This window comes from Camelus dromedarius, chromosome 8 (genome assembly GCF_036321535.1).
Source record: "Camelus dromedarius isolate mCamDro1 chromosome 8, mCamDro1.pat, whole genome shotgun sequence".
NCBI classification, from domain to species: domain Eukaryota; kingdom Metazoa; phylum Chordata; class Mammalia; order Artiodactyla; family Camelidae; genus Camelus; species Camelus dromedarius.
In genome coordinates this window covers 55,593,357-55,611,232 of record NC_087443.1, presented here as the reverse complement: position 1 = coordinate 55,611,232, position 17,876 = coordinate 55,593,357, and the positions used below count along the sequence as shown (strand labels likewise).

The following is a 17,876-nucleotide window of genomic DNA, read 5'->3' as shown; positions in this document are numbered from 1 at the left end:
TCAGTTAAAAAAAAATTTTCTTCTTAAAATACCAAATATCAATTTTGAAATTTTAAGCGGATAGCTTTCAAATAATGTTTAAAAAATTAACTACTTACACAAAGTTAATTCCTAAGTTTTCATTTTCACTATAAAGATTATCAATGGGTAAAACTGACAACTACTAAAGCATGCCCAAGGGGAATAATTATGGTAACTAGGCACAAAAGTGGAACTTTGCAGAAATAATGATAAACCAGCTATGTTTTCCAAAAGTCTATAGGGATTTTGCTTTTATCAGTAAGTAACATAATATGGATAACAATTCAACTAAAACATGGACAGTACTACCCATGCTTTTGTCTTCCAGAAAACACTACCACAAGGAAAATATTTACTTTCCATTCAGATGGACAAATCCAACAATTTCAACCCTTTAATACATGGACCTGGTGGTCAAGTTTAAAGTGAATCTTATGCAAGGGATTCATTATTGCAAACAGCACTTAGGTTTCTCCTACATATGCCCTTGATTACACAACTCAAGTTTTTTGATACCTAAATGGACCCAATGATTTGGGATCATGATGAATTATATCTAGTTTGAACTATGGTGAAAAAAAGCACTTAAGAAAAAAAAGATTAGCAAACTATGCAAAATAGATTAAATTAATAAGTTATTCTAGACCTAATATAGGATGAGAGAAAAAGGAAGATGATGGAATTTTAGAGAAAATAAAGGAGCATTTTAGAAATCAGTGAAGGAATCCTTCAATTTGAAGGAAATTAAGAGTAAGCTGAATAAGGTTAATCCATTTAGTGTCTACTTACTCCTTAAATATCTAAACTACTTCCCCATGTTGACATTGTAAAAACTAAATAAACCTAAATATTAATTAATTTACTAAAGTTATTTTTCATATCTAGATGAAGCCGATTTTTGGTCACAACACAGTTTTATGGAAATGCCTTCCCAATATGGCATCTAAGTATATTCATTACTACCTGACCTCTAAAAATGATTACTATGTACACACGGACAGAGAATTAGACAATTCTTACACTTATAAAACTAGGTAAACAGAAAATTCACTTTAGTCTAAGAGTTATCAAAACTGAGCATGTAATGTCTTGGCAGCATAAGACGGTTATCTACCAACATCTACAACCAGTCTTATCCAATTCAAAACAAAAAATACACACAATTATTTTCTGAACTGCCACAGAGTTAAAACTGCAGTTCAAATCAACAAACAAAACAAAACCAAAACAAACAAGAAAAAAGCAAACAGCCCCACACTCCATTAGAGATACCAAATTACATACCAGAACCCAATTCTCATTCAACAACCTCAGCACACATAATATTGCCTTTACATCTGAACTCTGAAATTATTTAAGTTGGGTTTCACACTCCCAAATACTCAACAACAAAAGGCCCAAAGACATTCTTGCCATATTCCTGATTACTTACTATTTGTACTAAACTGGCAAAACTGACCTATACTAGTCAACTCTAGATTTCACAGACTGTGCTTTTACTTGATTGATAGACTAAACGTAATTTCACTAAAGGCCCACCAATAAGAGTGTTACTCTGAAAAATTAACTTTTAAAACACACAAGGGAGATTGGACTCAGTATTTGATAAACTGTCTCCTATAAAACTGTGGAAGGCCACAAATATTTTCCCTTACCCGTTCCCTTGAGTACTGGAGCAGCCTGGAGAATGGCTCAGGGAAGTGCTGCCAGCACATGGACTTTTCTTAGTGGATAGATCAAGTACACCGTCTGTAGAGACACAAAGAAACACCTGAGGATATTAAAAACTGGGAGCAAATACGAACTGAATAGGCTAAAAATGACAAAGTAGTAGGCCTAGTCAACTAAGCAGGTAAAATTAGCCATATATTTTGAGTTACGAAACCAATTCATTAATAGGATCAGGATATTTTTTCTTCTGAAGTGACATAAATTTAGCAAAGTCTGGTATATCTAATATCTCCAAGGGTTAAATATTTTATTAATAAGGCAAAAGAAAAGATAGAGCATAACACTAAAGATATTAAGATATAGTGAGATACTAGAAATGGCAGTTTACATAGTATGAGGTTCTGCAACAGAACTATGTCATTTACTCAGTTTACCTTGATCAAAGCATGAGTTTTCAATGCCACAATGTCAGACTAATTATAAAAATCGAATTTCTCAAGAGCTAGTAGGTCTACCTGAAACACTAAGAGTACGTGAAAGTTGGATTTAGAAAATTTTAATACAAAAATATTTTGTAAACAAGTTTATATGGTTATAGTAAACATATATACAAGACAGTATGTAAGATAAATCAGTTGTTAATTGTTTATAATTTGCATGTGTCCTAATTACTCTTTGGACACATCTGCAAAAAACTATATTTGGATTCAACCTTTTGGGAAAAATCAGCAGGGCTTCAAAATCGACTTGTTGATACTTACAAAGGCAAAGTTTAAGGAAAGAAAGAAAAATGAAACGTCTTGATACTGAAAGGAGCCTTGCAGGGTAACCTTTTTTTTTTTAAACTGAAGCTAGACCAAATAACAAATTCATGTTATTAGAACATTTCTTCTCCCCCGAAAGATTTTTTTCCCCTCATACACAAGTCTAGAAAAGAAAATTCAAAGTCTAGATAACTTTCAAAGCTGCCATTCTGTCCAAAATTAACAGAGCAAGGTAACATTCAATGCCTTTGATATTCAGTTGGCTAGCAGAGAAGCCGGCTACCTAGTTATGTTAAAAACCACTCCAATATAAAACCCATTTGGGACACTGTAACTCCCTATTTCAGGCTGTTAGAAATAAATATGCAACTGAGTTCATAAACCAAAAAAAGCCCACACTCATACAGAGTAACTGTTGTCCTTTAGAGTCACTAATATTTCTAAAAATAGAATTGTAATCTTACAGAACCAAGTATCCTTTTAGACACCTAACCCAATTAGATACCTAACAAGCAAATGCACTGTTTAAAATATTTCCAACCAGAGACAGTTATTATTTCCTAAGCCTGTCTAATCAAACAGGCAACATAACTTAAATCTACCCTGAAAAATACTGTGATTTAAGTTGAAAACATATTAAAATTCATTGGGAAATATTATTTTAAAATTTTTGGTTCATTTGAAATCTATACTATACTCTTACCATCTGGTTCAAATTTCTCTTGATAAGACCGCACTGTCAACACAACATACCTCAAGCATAACACTAGCTATAAGAAGTTAAATTAGACTAAATAAACTTGTATCTTTGTATGTTAACCTCCATCATTAATATTTTAGATACAACCTCTATGCTGTTATTCTAATGTAAAACTGAAGCTTGTAATGCAATATTTAAAGCAAACGGATTTTTAATGAAAGCTACCCATCTGCGGTAAAGAAAACAATCCTCAATAAAATAGAATAGAACAACTTTACAAACATGGTAACCAAAGATATACTAATCAATATGAACATTGGACAACTAGGAGGCCTCCTGCTAAGAGATCTCTCAGAACTTAGAGGGGTTTTTTTTTTCTGATGGAGGCACTGGGGATTGAACCCAGGACTTCATATATGCTAAGCATGCCCTCTACCACTAAGCTATATCCCCACTTTCAGAACTTAAAGAGATTTTGACTGCTATTCACTACACAGAAAGAGTTAAGGCAAACGAAAACTATTCAAAAAAATATTCTTTAATAAGCAACTAAAGCCAGTCCATTAAGTGTCATTCCTTCATACACTTACAATAAGCAAAATAAAGTCATTTCAGAGTTTCTTATAAGAATTAAACTTATTTACTTTGCAATATAAAAACATATTTCTCACCAATAAATCCACTCTTAGGAGATTTCTACAACAATAAAATCTCATTAGTACAGACATCACCAATTAATTCATCAATTAATAATCTGTAGTGGTTCAGAGTGGCAGAGTTGAAATGCTCACTTCATTTTTGTGAAATTAAAGGTAAAATGAAATCACAAAACTGTAATATTTAATCTTAAGAGAATAACTTTTAAAACACTCAAGAAGTATATGCTTAGCAAAACTGATACCCTCTTAACCTCTTCACTTAACTAGGATCCTCCTCACAGATTACCTTTTGAAAATACCCTAGTTAGTTTGTAATATAGTGCATGTATGTATTTGTGTATTTATAAAATACTGACTACAGTTAACAACCTGAAGTGTGTCTACTGTTGTCTCATTATTTCTAACCCCGTGAGTTTCTTTTTTAAAAATGCAAATAACACATATTTTGGCCTTACGATCTTATTTGCAGAGTATAACTTCTTTTATCTAACAAGACATATCTATTTCTCAGATAGGTGCTAATCCTAAACACTGATGGATAAGGGGGAAAAGTTAACTTTCAAAGGGCTTTTAAAAACAATGGATATGACAATGCTTTGGAAAGTGTAAAATGCTTACATAAATATCAAGTAACAACTGTAACCACCTAACTTTCCTGGTTCAGTCATGTAACTATGAACTACTGATGGGTAAGGTTGCTACTTTATTTGTACTTCTCTATCACCGCAAAGTCAGGAATAATTTAAGAATCACATTAGTTTTTATCCTATTAGTGTTACTGGTGCCCTACTTGCCAATAATTTTTTTTCTCCCCAAATTAAAAGTATACTTATTGGACAGAGGAGATATCTTGACATCAAACCATACCTTGTTCGCTAGGTTCTGACTGAGACTTTCTGACAGTAAGGTCCAGAGGTGAGTCTTGGTCAGCCATGAGAAGTTTGCTGAGCACAGGGTTCTGAGTAGTTGCAGCCGTGGGAGAGGTGGTGACTGGAGATGCTTTCGGCAGGCTTTGGTTCTTTGTGCTATTGGGCTGGCTGGGGTCCTGAGTAGAGCTATTTTTTGAGGTATATTCAGCAGCAAATTGTTGGATCATTCGCTGCATGATCTCACGGGCCACTAGGGGGATATTGGGGTCGGAGACCCAGGGACTGTCTGTAAACAAAGATTTATTTACTTTTAAAGTGGGACAATGTACTAAAAAGAGACAGCTTTCAAGCAAACAGAATTTCATTTTATTTTTCTCTTAAAATGCAATATCCTAAAAATAGTATTCCCTCTTATATTTTTAATCTCTAGGCTTATAAAAGTTGCAGATTTTTAAAAATATAATTTTAATAAAATTATTCCTAAACACCATCCCCGCCCCCGATTATGAAGTCAAATAAAGGGATAACAAATAGTTTATCTTATGGGCAAGAGTCACTTACCTGATACAGAAATCCCAAAACCCTTCTTTTATGAAAATAATTACTCCCCTGTTTACCACCTATAGATCACATCTGGTCTCCCCTAGATTTTTCCTGAGCCATCTCTTCCTAAATTACTGAAGAATGGAATGTTCAGTTCATGAGGGCTTAATTTACTGTTAAAGACTGAAAGCATACCAAGATTACAAAAGGAGATAATTAATATTAAGACCTATGATAGACTAGGGCAATAGTAGTCACACTTCAATGTTAATCAAAATCACTTTGAGGGCTTATAAAAACAGATTGCTGGGTCCTATCCCCAGAGTTACTGATTCAGCAGTTCTAGGGTGAGCTCAAGAACTGGCGTTTACAACAAGTTTCCAGACACTGCTGATCAGGGGACCATATTCTCAGAACTCCTGGGTCAGGAGTTTAAATGGCAAATCTCTAAAGCCTAAGACCATATTTTCCCCCACAAGTTCTTTAAATACACTCTGCCAACATTAAACACAATAAACAGGGAAGTAATGAAATACACATCTAAGTTATCAATTTCTAATCAATGTTAGTTTAAAAATAAAGACAATACGAATTCATTAACTCATAGAACCTTCAGTACTGGAAGGGACCTTGAAGGTAAAATAAAAGGGAAAATGTTTTGTACACCCTATCAGGGAGACTAAAAGCTTTTTGAGAGCAGAGATTACCCCTATACACGAAGCACCTAATCTTGGTGTAAAGTATAAATTCATATTAGTTGAGTAATAAATGGATCAATCGATTAGCAAATAGTTTGAAGAGTAAGGATCTCTTCAAATCTGTACAGATGGTTGGTGACAGACCCCTGACTAAAACTCTCCCCCTGATCTTAATGCTCCACCTGTAACCATTATACTTCCCTACCACACTCCTGAGGCTTTAGAAGATGGATCTCAGAAAACCTCAGCTTCCTTGGTCTTTTAAATATTAACTATAGAAGGTCAATTACTTTACTCATAATATTTTGGAGTTGTAAGGAACTTTGATTTATAAATTTAAAGGAAAACTGACTAATTACTGTTAATATCACAAAAAACAAACATCATTAAAATCACACAAGACTCCCAAGAACAATTTTTTTTTTCTGAAGGACAAATTAAAATTTACTTAATTTTTTGGAGTTTGAGGTTGGCTCTACCAATAATAACATTTCTGTTCTACTAAGAAGTATTTTTAACCCTAAGTTGCCTCTCTATAAATAGAGACCATGAGTATGCTAGATGGTTTAGGAATAAAGGTATTCAGTAGGTAAGGTTCACAAGTTACTACAATCACCAACCATGGTTCCTTGAATGTTTTAATAAACATTTTAGTCAGATATTCCTTTTTTCAATCTCTCTACCCACTGGGTTTTCTTATTCATAATCATTTAACTTCCTACGTTACATCCTTTTTTTTTCTTACACAGCTTATAACCCTCCAAATGAAAATGAAAGACTATATAATTTCAAGTTTTAATACATCCCTGTATCTTTTTACCCCCTAAAATGCTGGAGTATGTAATACATAAAAAAGAAAGCTTCCAAATAGGAAGCAATATGAATTCATTTATAGAAAGTCTCTGTTTAACTAGACTAGTAAATACAATTAAAGAGTTTTGTAAAGAGTCAGAGATTTTAGGATAAAGATCATGAATTCCTACCACTGAGTTTTAAATGCCTGCAGTGTATTTTGCCTCTTTGTTGAATAACTTACACAATTATGAAACACAATTCATGTTTATGATCCGATCACATCTCTGCCATTTGAATTTCTACATCTTTTGAAAGTTTCTTAAGCACATTTCATTCTTTTATTTACTTAAAACACTACATCTATAAACCTAGTCACGCTTAGGGGGAACATGCACAACTGAGTCAAATAAAAATAATAAATCGGGTCAAAATTAAAAGTAAGAAAAACACGTAAATGCTACATCATAGCCACCTGTATGTTTTAAAAATGCAAACCTAACTTTTAGAAAAGTGTCAAATTTTCTGACACAAGTGACAAAGCAAGCTGAAAAGTAATGATCATGACAGTTATAGAAGGCACGCCGTTCTTAAAGAGGAATTTATTATAGAGTCTATACCACAAAAGCCTGCTCTTATCGCATCTATGTTTCTACCTAGCTACATATAACCTTTTCACATTCAATTATTTAAAATACACAATTTGCAATACTTGGCAACAAAAGACTAAATTGAAATATCTTAATTTTTTATTAAAAACAAAATATTCCCTTCAGATTAAACTGCCTGTCATCTCTATGGATACTGAACATTTTTGGTATTAATTTGAAGACTAGTAATGTCTATCTTTTAGACATTTCCAAGAGGGTTAATAAAATATCTACAAATAACAATATTAATACATAAAGGGGGAACTTCCAATTGCAAAGCAATAGTTCTTTTTCTGAGCATCATATGCCAGTGTACAGACAAATACACAAACTTTACATACAATTTCAGAGGATTCTCATCTCTCAAAGTCTATCCTAAGACTGATTTCAAGGTACGAATTCTCCCCACGAAAGTCATGTGCCCCCAAATTTAATTTCTAAGTAAGAAAACCTGTAGGAACTTTAATCTAAGTTATCCCTACATGACAAAGGGATGGCACTAGTAGAAAAGCAGGTTGAAATTCTCCTCAGGAATCTGCTTGTGATTAACCTCATTAACTCCCCCTAAGCAAAGAGTAAATGAAAAGTGGTTCTTCTATGTAAATTAGGAAGAGGCGTTCCTCTCCAGATAATCAAGTTTCCTGCAGCATTAGACCCATGACTCAGTACACATCTCAAAGAAGAGCAGCAGAAGAGCTGGGAAGATACTGTATTTAGTTAATAAACTGACAGAAACAGATCTAGCAATCATTTATACTCTAAAGTATATATGTGAATTAATTTAAAACAATCAACTGTTCATAAAACTATTTTGAACAGACTTTTGAAATCAGGGTATTTTATGGAAGTGATATGGCGAGCATGGAAGTCTCACCTGGGAGCTTTAGGTCAGAGGGTATTAAAGGATATAAAAGAAAAGTGAAGAGGTACTAAAAGATTTAATTCTACCTAGGGATCTGATGGAAGAAGGGAAAAAAGTGCCTCTGAAAAGAAAATTCTTGTGCATTCCTTAATTTTATGATACTTTACCTTATATTCCCATTTGAAAATATTGATCACATTAAGCAGAAGCTCAGCTGGTCTCCAACTGTAATCAACCTATTAGAATCTGCATTTATCAGACTTTTAACTAATGTACAGGCAAAAATCACCCTTCAAACTTCGGAAGGAAGGAGGGAACTTCCAGAGGAATGAGAGGCATAAACAAGAACATAGGAAGAAACATTAGAGAAAGTGGAATCATTGAGTCTGCTGAAGATTAAGCAGGGATATTCAGCATTATCAGGAGTTTGTAGAAAACTTTTTTAGCACCTATCATAGTACCCTCCATCTTGGAACTAGATGATTGGCATAACTAAGGACTATAAATTCATTTAGAAAGAATTTTCTTGAAGGTAAAGACTTCACTACGATGAACATGAAGGGAAGCTTCCCAAAGGTCCTGGCTGATGGCAATTATGCTTTGTGGATAGAGAAAAGAAATATAAAAGAAACCTGCAAAAGTTTCATGGAGAAAGATAAATTGAAAAATATAAGAGGTAAAGCTATTAAATAAGTTACCTCAAATGTATGTGGGAAATTTTTATTATGTAATAGTGAATTTTTCTTTAATTTTAATAATTTAAAAAACTTTAGAAAACAAGGCTATTTCAAGTTTAACTCAACCAAAGGAATATAGAGAATTATAAAGTCTATAATCTATAAAGAAAAATATTTTTAAAAGCAACTCTTTTTAAAAATGACACTGAAATTAAAGAGATAAATATAAGACAAGCAGATGCTAAATGTCATTTTTCACTAGAACCAACCTTTTCTATAAAAGACTGCATTGAGGAACTCTTCTGCTTGTCTCTCGAATCGAATGATTTTTGCTTGCTCTTGTTTAAGCAGAGCTTCTTGCCCAGCTCCCGAAGCTGGTTCATCCAGACCGACTAAGTGTCCCTGCAAAAATATTTGGTGAAACATTTGCACAAAAATTTTTCCCCATTCAATATTAAAAGCACAGATCCAAAGTCAAAGACAAATGTTAATAACAGGTAAGATAAATTAGTTTAATACAATTAAAATATTTTAAAACTTCAAATCAGGATATTTAACTCCACAAAAGTATAAAAGCAAAGTGAATATAAAAATATGCTTTGAGTGGTTTTTATCCATATTTTTGATTGAGTTTTGTTTAAATTTATAGGTTAACTTTAAGCATAATTACCAGGGGGAAAATTTCTTTGAGCATTCAAACATAACGGTTCTTATTACACTATAGCACTGGTTCATAGACAACTCAACTCAGACAAAAAGATACCTTAAACACCAAATCTCATTTGAGAATCTTGTTTGCCCTCCTAGTATCTGTTTTCTCCAGACACAAAACAAACATTTTTAAAAGGTCATTAGGAGGGAAAACTCAAAAAGAATGTATCTGAATTCATAATTCTGTCCTGACAGTACTATTTTACAAACAGTAGCTTTCAAATCTTTAGTGGGTTTTGAAATTAATAGGTCAAAACTAGCATTAGAAGAAAAGAATTGAAAAACAGAGTGCATTGCATGTTGTAATGGTTAAACAGTTCAGTATCTTAAGGGTAAACATTTCTGTATCTTATATATATTTGTTTAAACATGATTTCAATATGAAAATATGGGTCCTGATCAAAAAGTTTCAAGATACTACATTAGACTCATCCCAGAGACTCCCAGAATATACACTCAGACTATAGGAGCACTGGACTAGGTTGACAATGCTTTGTACTTATTTCCACTCTTGTAGCTAATAAATAAACAGAAAATTATGACAGTAAAAAATAAGACTGTAAAAACCTATAATAAAAAATAAGACTATAAAGAAAAATAACGTATATTTTTTAAGACTTCCTTAAGTTCAAGTGCATATCATTTACTTCATGTCACTGCAATGTATCAACACATGCATTTATTTATATCATGAAAAACTTAGAAGTGCTCTAAATAAGAAAACAGGACATACACTGGCACAATGAATAGTAAATAAGACACTGAAAGCATGTTACAATCCAAAAACGATATCCCCTCAAATTTTAAATATACTCAATGATAACTGCAATCAGTTTTCTATGATTTCCCCATCACCCAAACTATGTCAACAGCACAACCAAAATATGTATTTTGCAAAGACACATTTAACTTCAATTACATATTGTAAATATTTAATATGAAGAATTCTCTTGTATACTCAAACTGAAACGACAGTCCCTTAACATTTCCATATAAGACATATTGTTTGCCACATAATATTAAAAAGCTTTAAACAAAATATTTTAAGTTATGAATCATTACAAACACCTTTATTATAGGTGTTATTTGCCAACATTCTCTTCTATGCATTAAATAAATTATTAAGAAAGTAACTTTTAAAACCGAATCACAAATTTTGATACAGATTTAACAATTAAAATGTATTAGGAACAAGTATTAAAGAGTTCAATAATTCTCATTTGTACTATACTTTAATGTCATTTCATTGTTTATTGATTTTTAAAAATCAGACATTCCATGGCATAAGCTGTACTTACAAGTCCTTAGTCCTACATTCACTCAGTTTAGTCAGACTTTGAACAGAGAATTTATACTTAAACTATGTTTAACGTAGCATTCAGGCCACTTTCTAATATAAATCAACACAGTAACTAACCTAGTGTTCACTAAGGCAGTTGCTACATGTTCGTTTTTGAATCAAAAATTACCAGTTTAATCAGCCTGTACTCTGAAATACACAGCCTACTTTTAGTTGGTTCATGTTAATTATAGTCACACTTACTTATTTTGTTTTTAAACAGTTTTACTGAGGTATGGTACACACTGTACAATTCATGTACCATTTAAAGTGTAAAACTCAATGCTTTTTAAAGTATATTCATAGGTATGGAACCATCACCATGATCTAACTTAAGAACATTTCTGTACCCTAAAAGGAAGCCCTGTACCCATTTAACAGTCACACCCTCATTCCTTAAACCTTAGGCAACCACTATATTTGTCTCTATAAGCCGTATCTACTCTGGAAATTGCACAGAAATGGAATTATACAATATTTGGTTTTTTGGTGACTGATTTATTTCTCCTGGAATAATGTTTGTAAGGTTCAACCAAGTTGTAGCACATATCAGGACTTCTTTTTTTACTGCCAAATAATATTCCATTGTAAGGATAAACAACATTATATCCATTCATCCACTGATGAACATTTGGGTTGTTTCTACTTTTTGTCTACTATGATATGAATAATGCTACTTTTAATATTTGCTTACAAGTTTTTGTGTGGATGTATATTTTCATTTCTCTTGGATATATACACAGGAGTGAAATTTCTGGATTATACGTTAACTATGTTTACCATTTTAAGGAAGTGCCAAACCATTTTCCAAAGTAGCTGTACCAGTTTATATTCCCAGCAGCAATGAGGGGGTCCAATTTCTCCACATACTCATGAACACTTGTTATTTTTTTGATTACACCCATCCTAATATATAAGAAGTGGTATCTCATGATTTAGATTTGCATTCCTCTAATGACTAATGATCCTGGGCATCATTTCATGTGCTTATTGATGGGGGATACCTCCTTCAAAGAAATGTATACTCATATGCTTTGCCCAGTTTTTAATTGGGCTATTTATCTTTTTAGCGTTGAGCTGCAAGAATTCTTGATATATTCTGGATACAAGTGCATTATCAGATATATAATTTGCAAATATTTTCTCCTGTCTGTGAGCTTTCTAACACTTCACTGATGCTACAGTTAAGCTGTACAAGAGTTAAAAAAAATTTTTTTAACAAAGGTACCAGGGATTGAATCTAGGGCCTCATGCATGCTAAGCATGTGCTTTACCACTTAGCTAGTCCCCCTACCCCAAAAGTTAAATTTTAATGAATTCCAATTTGTCTATTTGTTCTTTTGTCATTTGTGCTTTTGGAATTGTATCCAAAAAAAAACTAGTTGCTGACCAAAGGTCATGCAGATTTACTCCTATGTTTTCCTCAAAAATTTTTATAGTTTTAGGACTTACTTTTAGATCTATGATCCATTTCCACTAAATTTTTGTGTGTGGTATAAGGAAGGGGTCCAAGTTCCTTTGTGAAAAATCACTGGCCATAAACTTTACTTCTGGGCACTCAATTCTATCCCATTAATCTATATCTAGCCTCATGCCAGTAACACGCTATGTTGATCATTATAGTTTTGTAGTAAGTTTTGAAACGGGGAAATGTGAGTCCTCTCAATTTGTTCTTCTACAAGATTGTTTTGGCTATTGAGAGTCCCTTGAATTTTCATATGAATTTTTGGATCAGCTTGTCAATTTCTGAAAAACAAAACCCAGCTAGGGTCTTGACAGGAAAGGTGCAGATCATTTGGGGAATAATGCCAACTTCATAATATTGAGTCTTCCAATCATGAACATGGAATGCTTTCCCATTAATTCAGATCTTCTTTAATTTCTTTGAACAATGTTTTGTAATTGACAGTGTACAAAGTATTACACTTTTGTTTATTTTACTCTTTTGGATACTACTATAAATGCAACTGTTTTCTTAATTTCATGTTCAGACTGCTCACTGCTAATGTACAGAAATACAACTAATTTTTTAAAAACACTGTATTCTGCAAGCTTGCTGGACTTGCTTATTAAATCTAATAGTTTTATAGATTCCACAGGATTTTCTTTAAACAACATCATGTCATCTGCAAACAGACATACTTCTACTACTTCTCTTACAATCTGGATTAACTTTGGTTTCTTTTTGTTGCCTAACTGTCAAGGTTAGAACCTCTGGTACAATGCCAAAAAGAAGTGGAAAGAGTAGATATTTGTGTCCTGTTCCTGATTTTAGGGGGAAACCGTTCAATCTTTTACAATTACGTATGATGTTAGCTGTGTATTTTTGCAGGTCAGGTTGGGTAAGTTCCTGCTATTCTACTTTGCTGAAGTATCACAAGAAAGTTGGATTTGGTCAAGTGTCTTTTGGGGAGGCATCTATTGAGATGACTGTGCTTCCTGCCACTTTTTCTATTAATACATTGTATTACACTAATTGATTTGGGGGGGGGGTGTTAAACCAACCTTGCATTCCTGAGATAAATCTCACTTGGTAACGTGTATAGCAGTTTTTAATTGTTGCTTGATTTGATTTGCTCATATTTTGTTGAGTATTTTTTGCATTGATACTGGTGTGTAGTATTCTGGTTACGTCTTTTGTCTGGTTTTGATTTTCAAATACTAGTCTTACAGAATGAGAAAATCTTTCTTCCTTATATTTTATACAAGTTTGTGAAGAATCGGTATTAATTCTTCTTAAACTAGTAGAAATCGCCAGTGAAGACATCTAGCCATAGGATTTTCTTTGTTCAAAGTTTTTTAAATTACTAATTCAATATCTACTTGTTCTAGGTCATATCAGTTTCCCAGGGCTACTGTAACATACTACCATAAACTGGAGGGCTTAAAACAGCAGAAATTTATTCTCTCACAGCTCTAGAGCCTAGAAGTCTGAAATCAAGGTGTCACCAGGGCCTGCTCCTTCTTTAGGCTCTAGGGAAAGAGTCCTTTCTTTCCTCTTCCTAGCTTCTGCTGGTTTCCAGCAATCCTTGGTGTTTCTTGGCTTATGACAGCATAACTCCAATTTCTCCCTCCATCTTTACATGGACTTCTTCCCTGTGTGTTTGTGTCTGTGACTTCAAATCTCTCTTCTTATAAGGACACCAGTCATTGGATTTAGGGCCCACTTGAAGCCTGGGTAACCTCATCTTGACTTGATTATATCTGCAAAGACCCTATTTCCAAATAAGGTCATATTCACAAATACCAGGGATTAGAACTTAAACATTATCTTTTGGGGGGACACATTCAATCTGCAACATACATCTGTTCAGATTTTCTATTTCTCCTCATGCCAGTTTTGTGTCTTTCTAGGTATTTATCCATTTCATCTAAGTTATCTAATCTTTTGGCATATATATTATCAATAGTATTCTCCTTAGAATCCTTTTTACTGCCGTACTGTCAGTAATGGTCTTCACTATATCACTTGCAATTTAGTAATCTGAATCTTCTCTCTTTTTATGTTGATCAACACTAGATAAAGGTTTATCATTTTTATTGATCTTTTCATAGAACTAACTTTTGGTTTTGATGATTTTCTCTATTTCTTTATTTTACCTTTTCATTTATTTCCGCTCTAATCATTTCCTTCTTTCTGCTTAATTATGGTTTAGTTTGCTCTTTTTCTAGTCTCAAGGTAGACAGGGTATTGATTTGAGATCTTTTCTTCTGTAATGCAGGCATTTGTAGCTATAAATTACCTTCCAAGCACTGTTAACTACATCTCATAAGCTTTGGTATGTTCTGGTTTTGATTTAATTCATCTCAGATTGTTTTCTAACTTCCTTTGTGATTTCTTCTTTGATCCATTGATTATTTAGAAACGCAGTTTAATTTCCACATGATTTTAAATTCCTCATATTTCTGTAATTGATTTCTAATTTCATTCTACTGTGAATGGAAAACATAACTTTGTATAATTGCAATTCTTTAAAATTTATTTTTTATGACCTAGCATATGGTCTCTCTTGGAGAATGTTTCATTTGCTTTTCTTGGGTGGAGTGTTCTGTTAATGTCTGCTGGGTTTAGTTGATTCAGTGTTGTTCAAGTCTTCCATCTTTGTTGACCTTCTGCCTAGATGCTCTATCCATTATTGAAAGTGGGCTATTTACGTGTCCAACTATTATGGCTAAATTGTATACTTCCCCCTTCAATTCTGTCGCATCTTGCTTCATGCAGTTTGGAGTTCTGCTCTTAGGAGAGAATACAGTTTGATCCTTTTATCATTAGAAAATGTCCCTGTTTAGTTTCCCAGCAGTGTGCAGCCTCTGATACCACTTCTCAAAAGATGTGGTCTTGAGCATGTAGTCTCTCTGTTCACGAGGGTTCAGCTGAGCTCTCTTTGTCAGTTTCTTTATCAGGTTTCCCCTTTATAAGCTTCTGGATGATCTGCTTGTAGTGGTATCAGACACCCAGCTGTTAGTCTCTACTACTATTCTACTTGTTTTTGCCACACCCTGGGGCATAAATTGCACTTCAGTCTGATTCAATAAAAGTGGAGCCCCTCTGCAGGGGCAGAATGTTGCCAGTCTTTGAGGCTTATTCCAACCCCAGGAGGGCACTCTGTTGCTGTGTTTTTCTGCTTTTCTCTGTTAAAACTTCTAACTTGTTTGCCATTTCACTTGTTTCTACTAGTATAAAGGAGCTATCAGCCTCCTTTAAACTCTTCACCACAAATATCTTCATAATTTTCAACATCTTTTCATAAGGTCTGTTCCAAATAAAGTCAGTCCCCTTAGAAGAGCTACACAGTTCTCTGTTCTTAAGGCCTGCCTCTCCCTTAGGAAGAACCTTTGTGCTATTCTGCACAGGAACTGGGGGCTGGGACAGTAATTTACTTCCCTCAAAGCGTTATCTGTGCTCTGTGAGTAGGGGGTGTCGAATGACTTGCCCCTCCTGGCATGGAATTGCTGCCTTATGAATGAGGCCTGGCCCAGGGCAATTAGGTCCTAGTATTCTCAGCCTGCTGTGCCTACAGTAGACCTCTACTGAGTAAAGGATGGGAGCCCTTAGGCCTTCTGACCTCACCTGTCTGGAAGAAAGCTTCTGCAACAAAAGCTAGAAGGTACAAAAGATGCCCACAGTCTGTCCCTTCTGCTCAAACTGAGCTCAGGAAAATGGGTGGGAGTGGATGATGGCTCAAATGCCATAAACTCTTGTTGTTCTTACTGAAATTTAGGGGTTTTTTTGAACAAATGATTCTCCATTTGCTGTATACCCTTAAGATAATTATTTCCTGAATTTGAACGATTGTTTTAAAATAATCTTCACCAATCTTATCAGAGTCATAAACCCCACTGCCCTTCACGGACCCTAAACCTCTTACCTCACTACAACCAACCAGAGACTTGTGCACAAGCCAATCAGGCACCTTGGGACTCTATATTATAAAACACCCCAACAACTGGCCCTCAGTGCTCACACATGCACTTCTGTGTGGTCCACTGTTGCCTACAGCAGTGTAGCTATTAAACTTGTTCTTCGCCTTGGTGCTCACACAGGCACTTCTGTGTGGCCTGCTGTTGTCTATGGCAGCGTACCTCTAATAAACTCCTTTTCTATTCCAAAAAATTTTTTTCTCACCAGTTAAATGGTTATTTTGCTTGTTTTAATCCAAAATAATAACCAAAGATGAAAAATACAACACAAAATCATATACTTTTTTCAAGTACATCTGGTCACATGGTTAAAATTTATAGCATTGATGTATAAACAAAATATAGCTCATCCTCTCTCACTGTACATAGATATACAAAATTAAATGAACCAACAAGACCAAAAAAGTTCATATGACATAAAGCTAAAAAAGCTAATATAATAGTCAGGAGATAGTAAGTTAAAGAAAACAATTCATGCCATTTTCCCTCCCCCATATGTGAATTCTGAAAGGAGTCATTATGTATGGTATGGCAAAAAATAACAAAAAGATGTGACATTTCTGTAAATCAAAAGTCACTGTTCTTTGCATTTATTATTTCTCCTTTATAAAGAACCAGTTGTTGGCCCAGAACTAAATAGGAATAAAGCTGGAGATAAGAATGAATTTATATCACCTAAGAGTTGCTTCCTTCAGGATTCAGGAACTGGTCTACCTAGACTGGGTGCTTCTTAGCAAGAGGTGGTTCTGTCATATTAGAATCTACTGTGAGCTTCTTAAAGGCATATATACCTAGAATATACTCCCAGATCTTTTTATTTTGTAACTCTGGGGCAGGGAGTGGGCATTAAGTTTTTTTAAAAGCTCTCTCCTTACTAAGGAACTGCAAAAAGAATCATCAGTATCATACTTAAAAAATTATTACATTGTTATAAATATCTTAGTATTTGAGAAGGCAAATCCCCACTTGTTATTCATATTTTCTAAAATGTCCTGACCATTCTAACTGTATTTTTTCAGATTGTATTTAAAATCACTCAGTCAATTCTGTTCCTACCACCACCAACTCCCCAAAGAAGACACTGTATTTTAATCTGAATTGCATTATACTTAGAAAGTAATTCAGGAAGAAGTAACATCCTTAAAAATATTCAGTCTTCTCTTTTAGGAACTGCTTTTCATTTATCAAAATGGGCTTTAATGGCTCTCAATTAAAATTCTGTTGTTTATTCATATAGCTCCCACATATTTATTATTTTACATTTTTACTGTCATTATGAAGAGAATGCTTCCTTTCTTTTCTAACTGCTAGGACTGGCAAAACAAAGAGTAAGTGAGTGAGTTAGTGAGTGAGTGTGTGTATGTAGAACTTAAAACTTAATTCTGTATACAGCTTTCAGGGGAAAGTGTAGGTCATGTCTTCAGTAGCTATGTTCTCTGGTAGTCTCACCACTTTGTGTCAATTTTCCAATTATCTTTTTAAGGTAATTTCACTTCAGG

The 17,876-nt window shown here is 33.9% G+C and overlaps 1 protein-coding gene across 6 annotated transcripts in view; it reads right to left on the bottom strand.

Annotated features, from left to right (window-relative positions):
• The window catches only part of LCOR (ligand dependent nuclear receptor corepressor), a 102,265-nt gene that overhangs the window by 27,767 nt on the left and 56,622 nt on the right, over window positions 1-17,876 (bottom strand). For all 6 annotated transcript variants that reach the window (XM_031461502.2, XM_064488308.1, XM_064488309.1 and 3 more), the window contains 3 exons: window positions 9,176-9,308; window positions 4,683-4,970; window positions 1,677-1,770 (listed from right to left, as the gene is read on the bottom strand). In XM_031461502.2, the coding sequence (XP_031317362.2) occupies window positions 1,677-1,770; window positions 4,683-4,970; window positions 9,176-9,308 (515 nt within the window). The remainder of the gene's footprint in view (window positions 1-1,676; window positions 1,771-4,682; window positions 4,971-9,175; window positions 9,309-17,876) is intronic.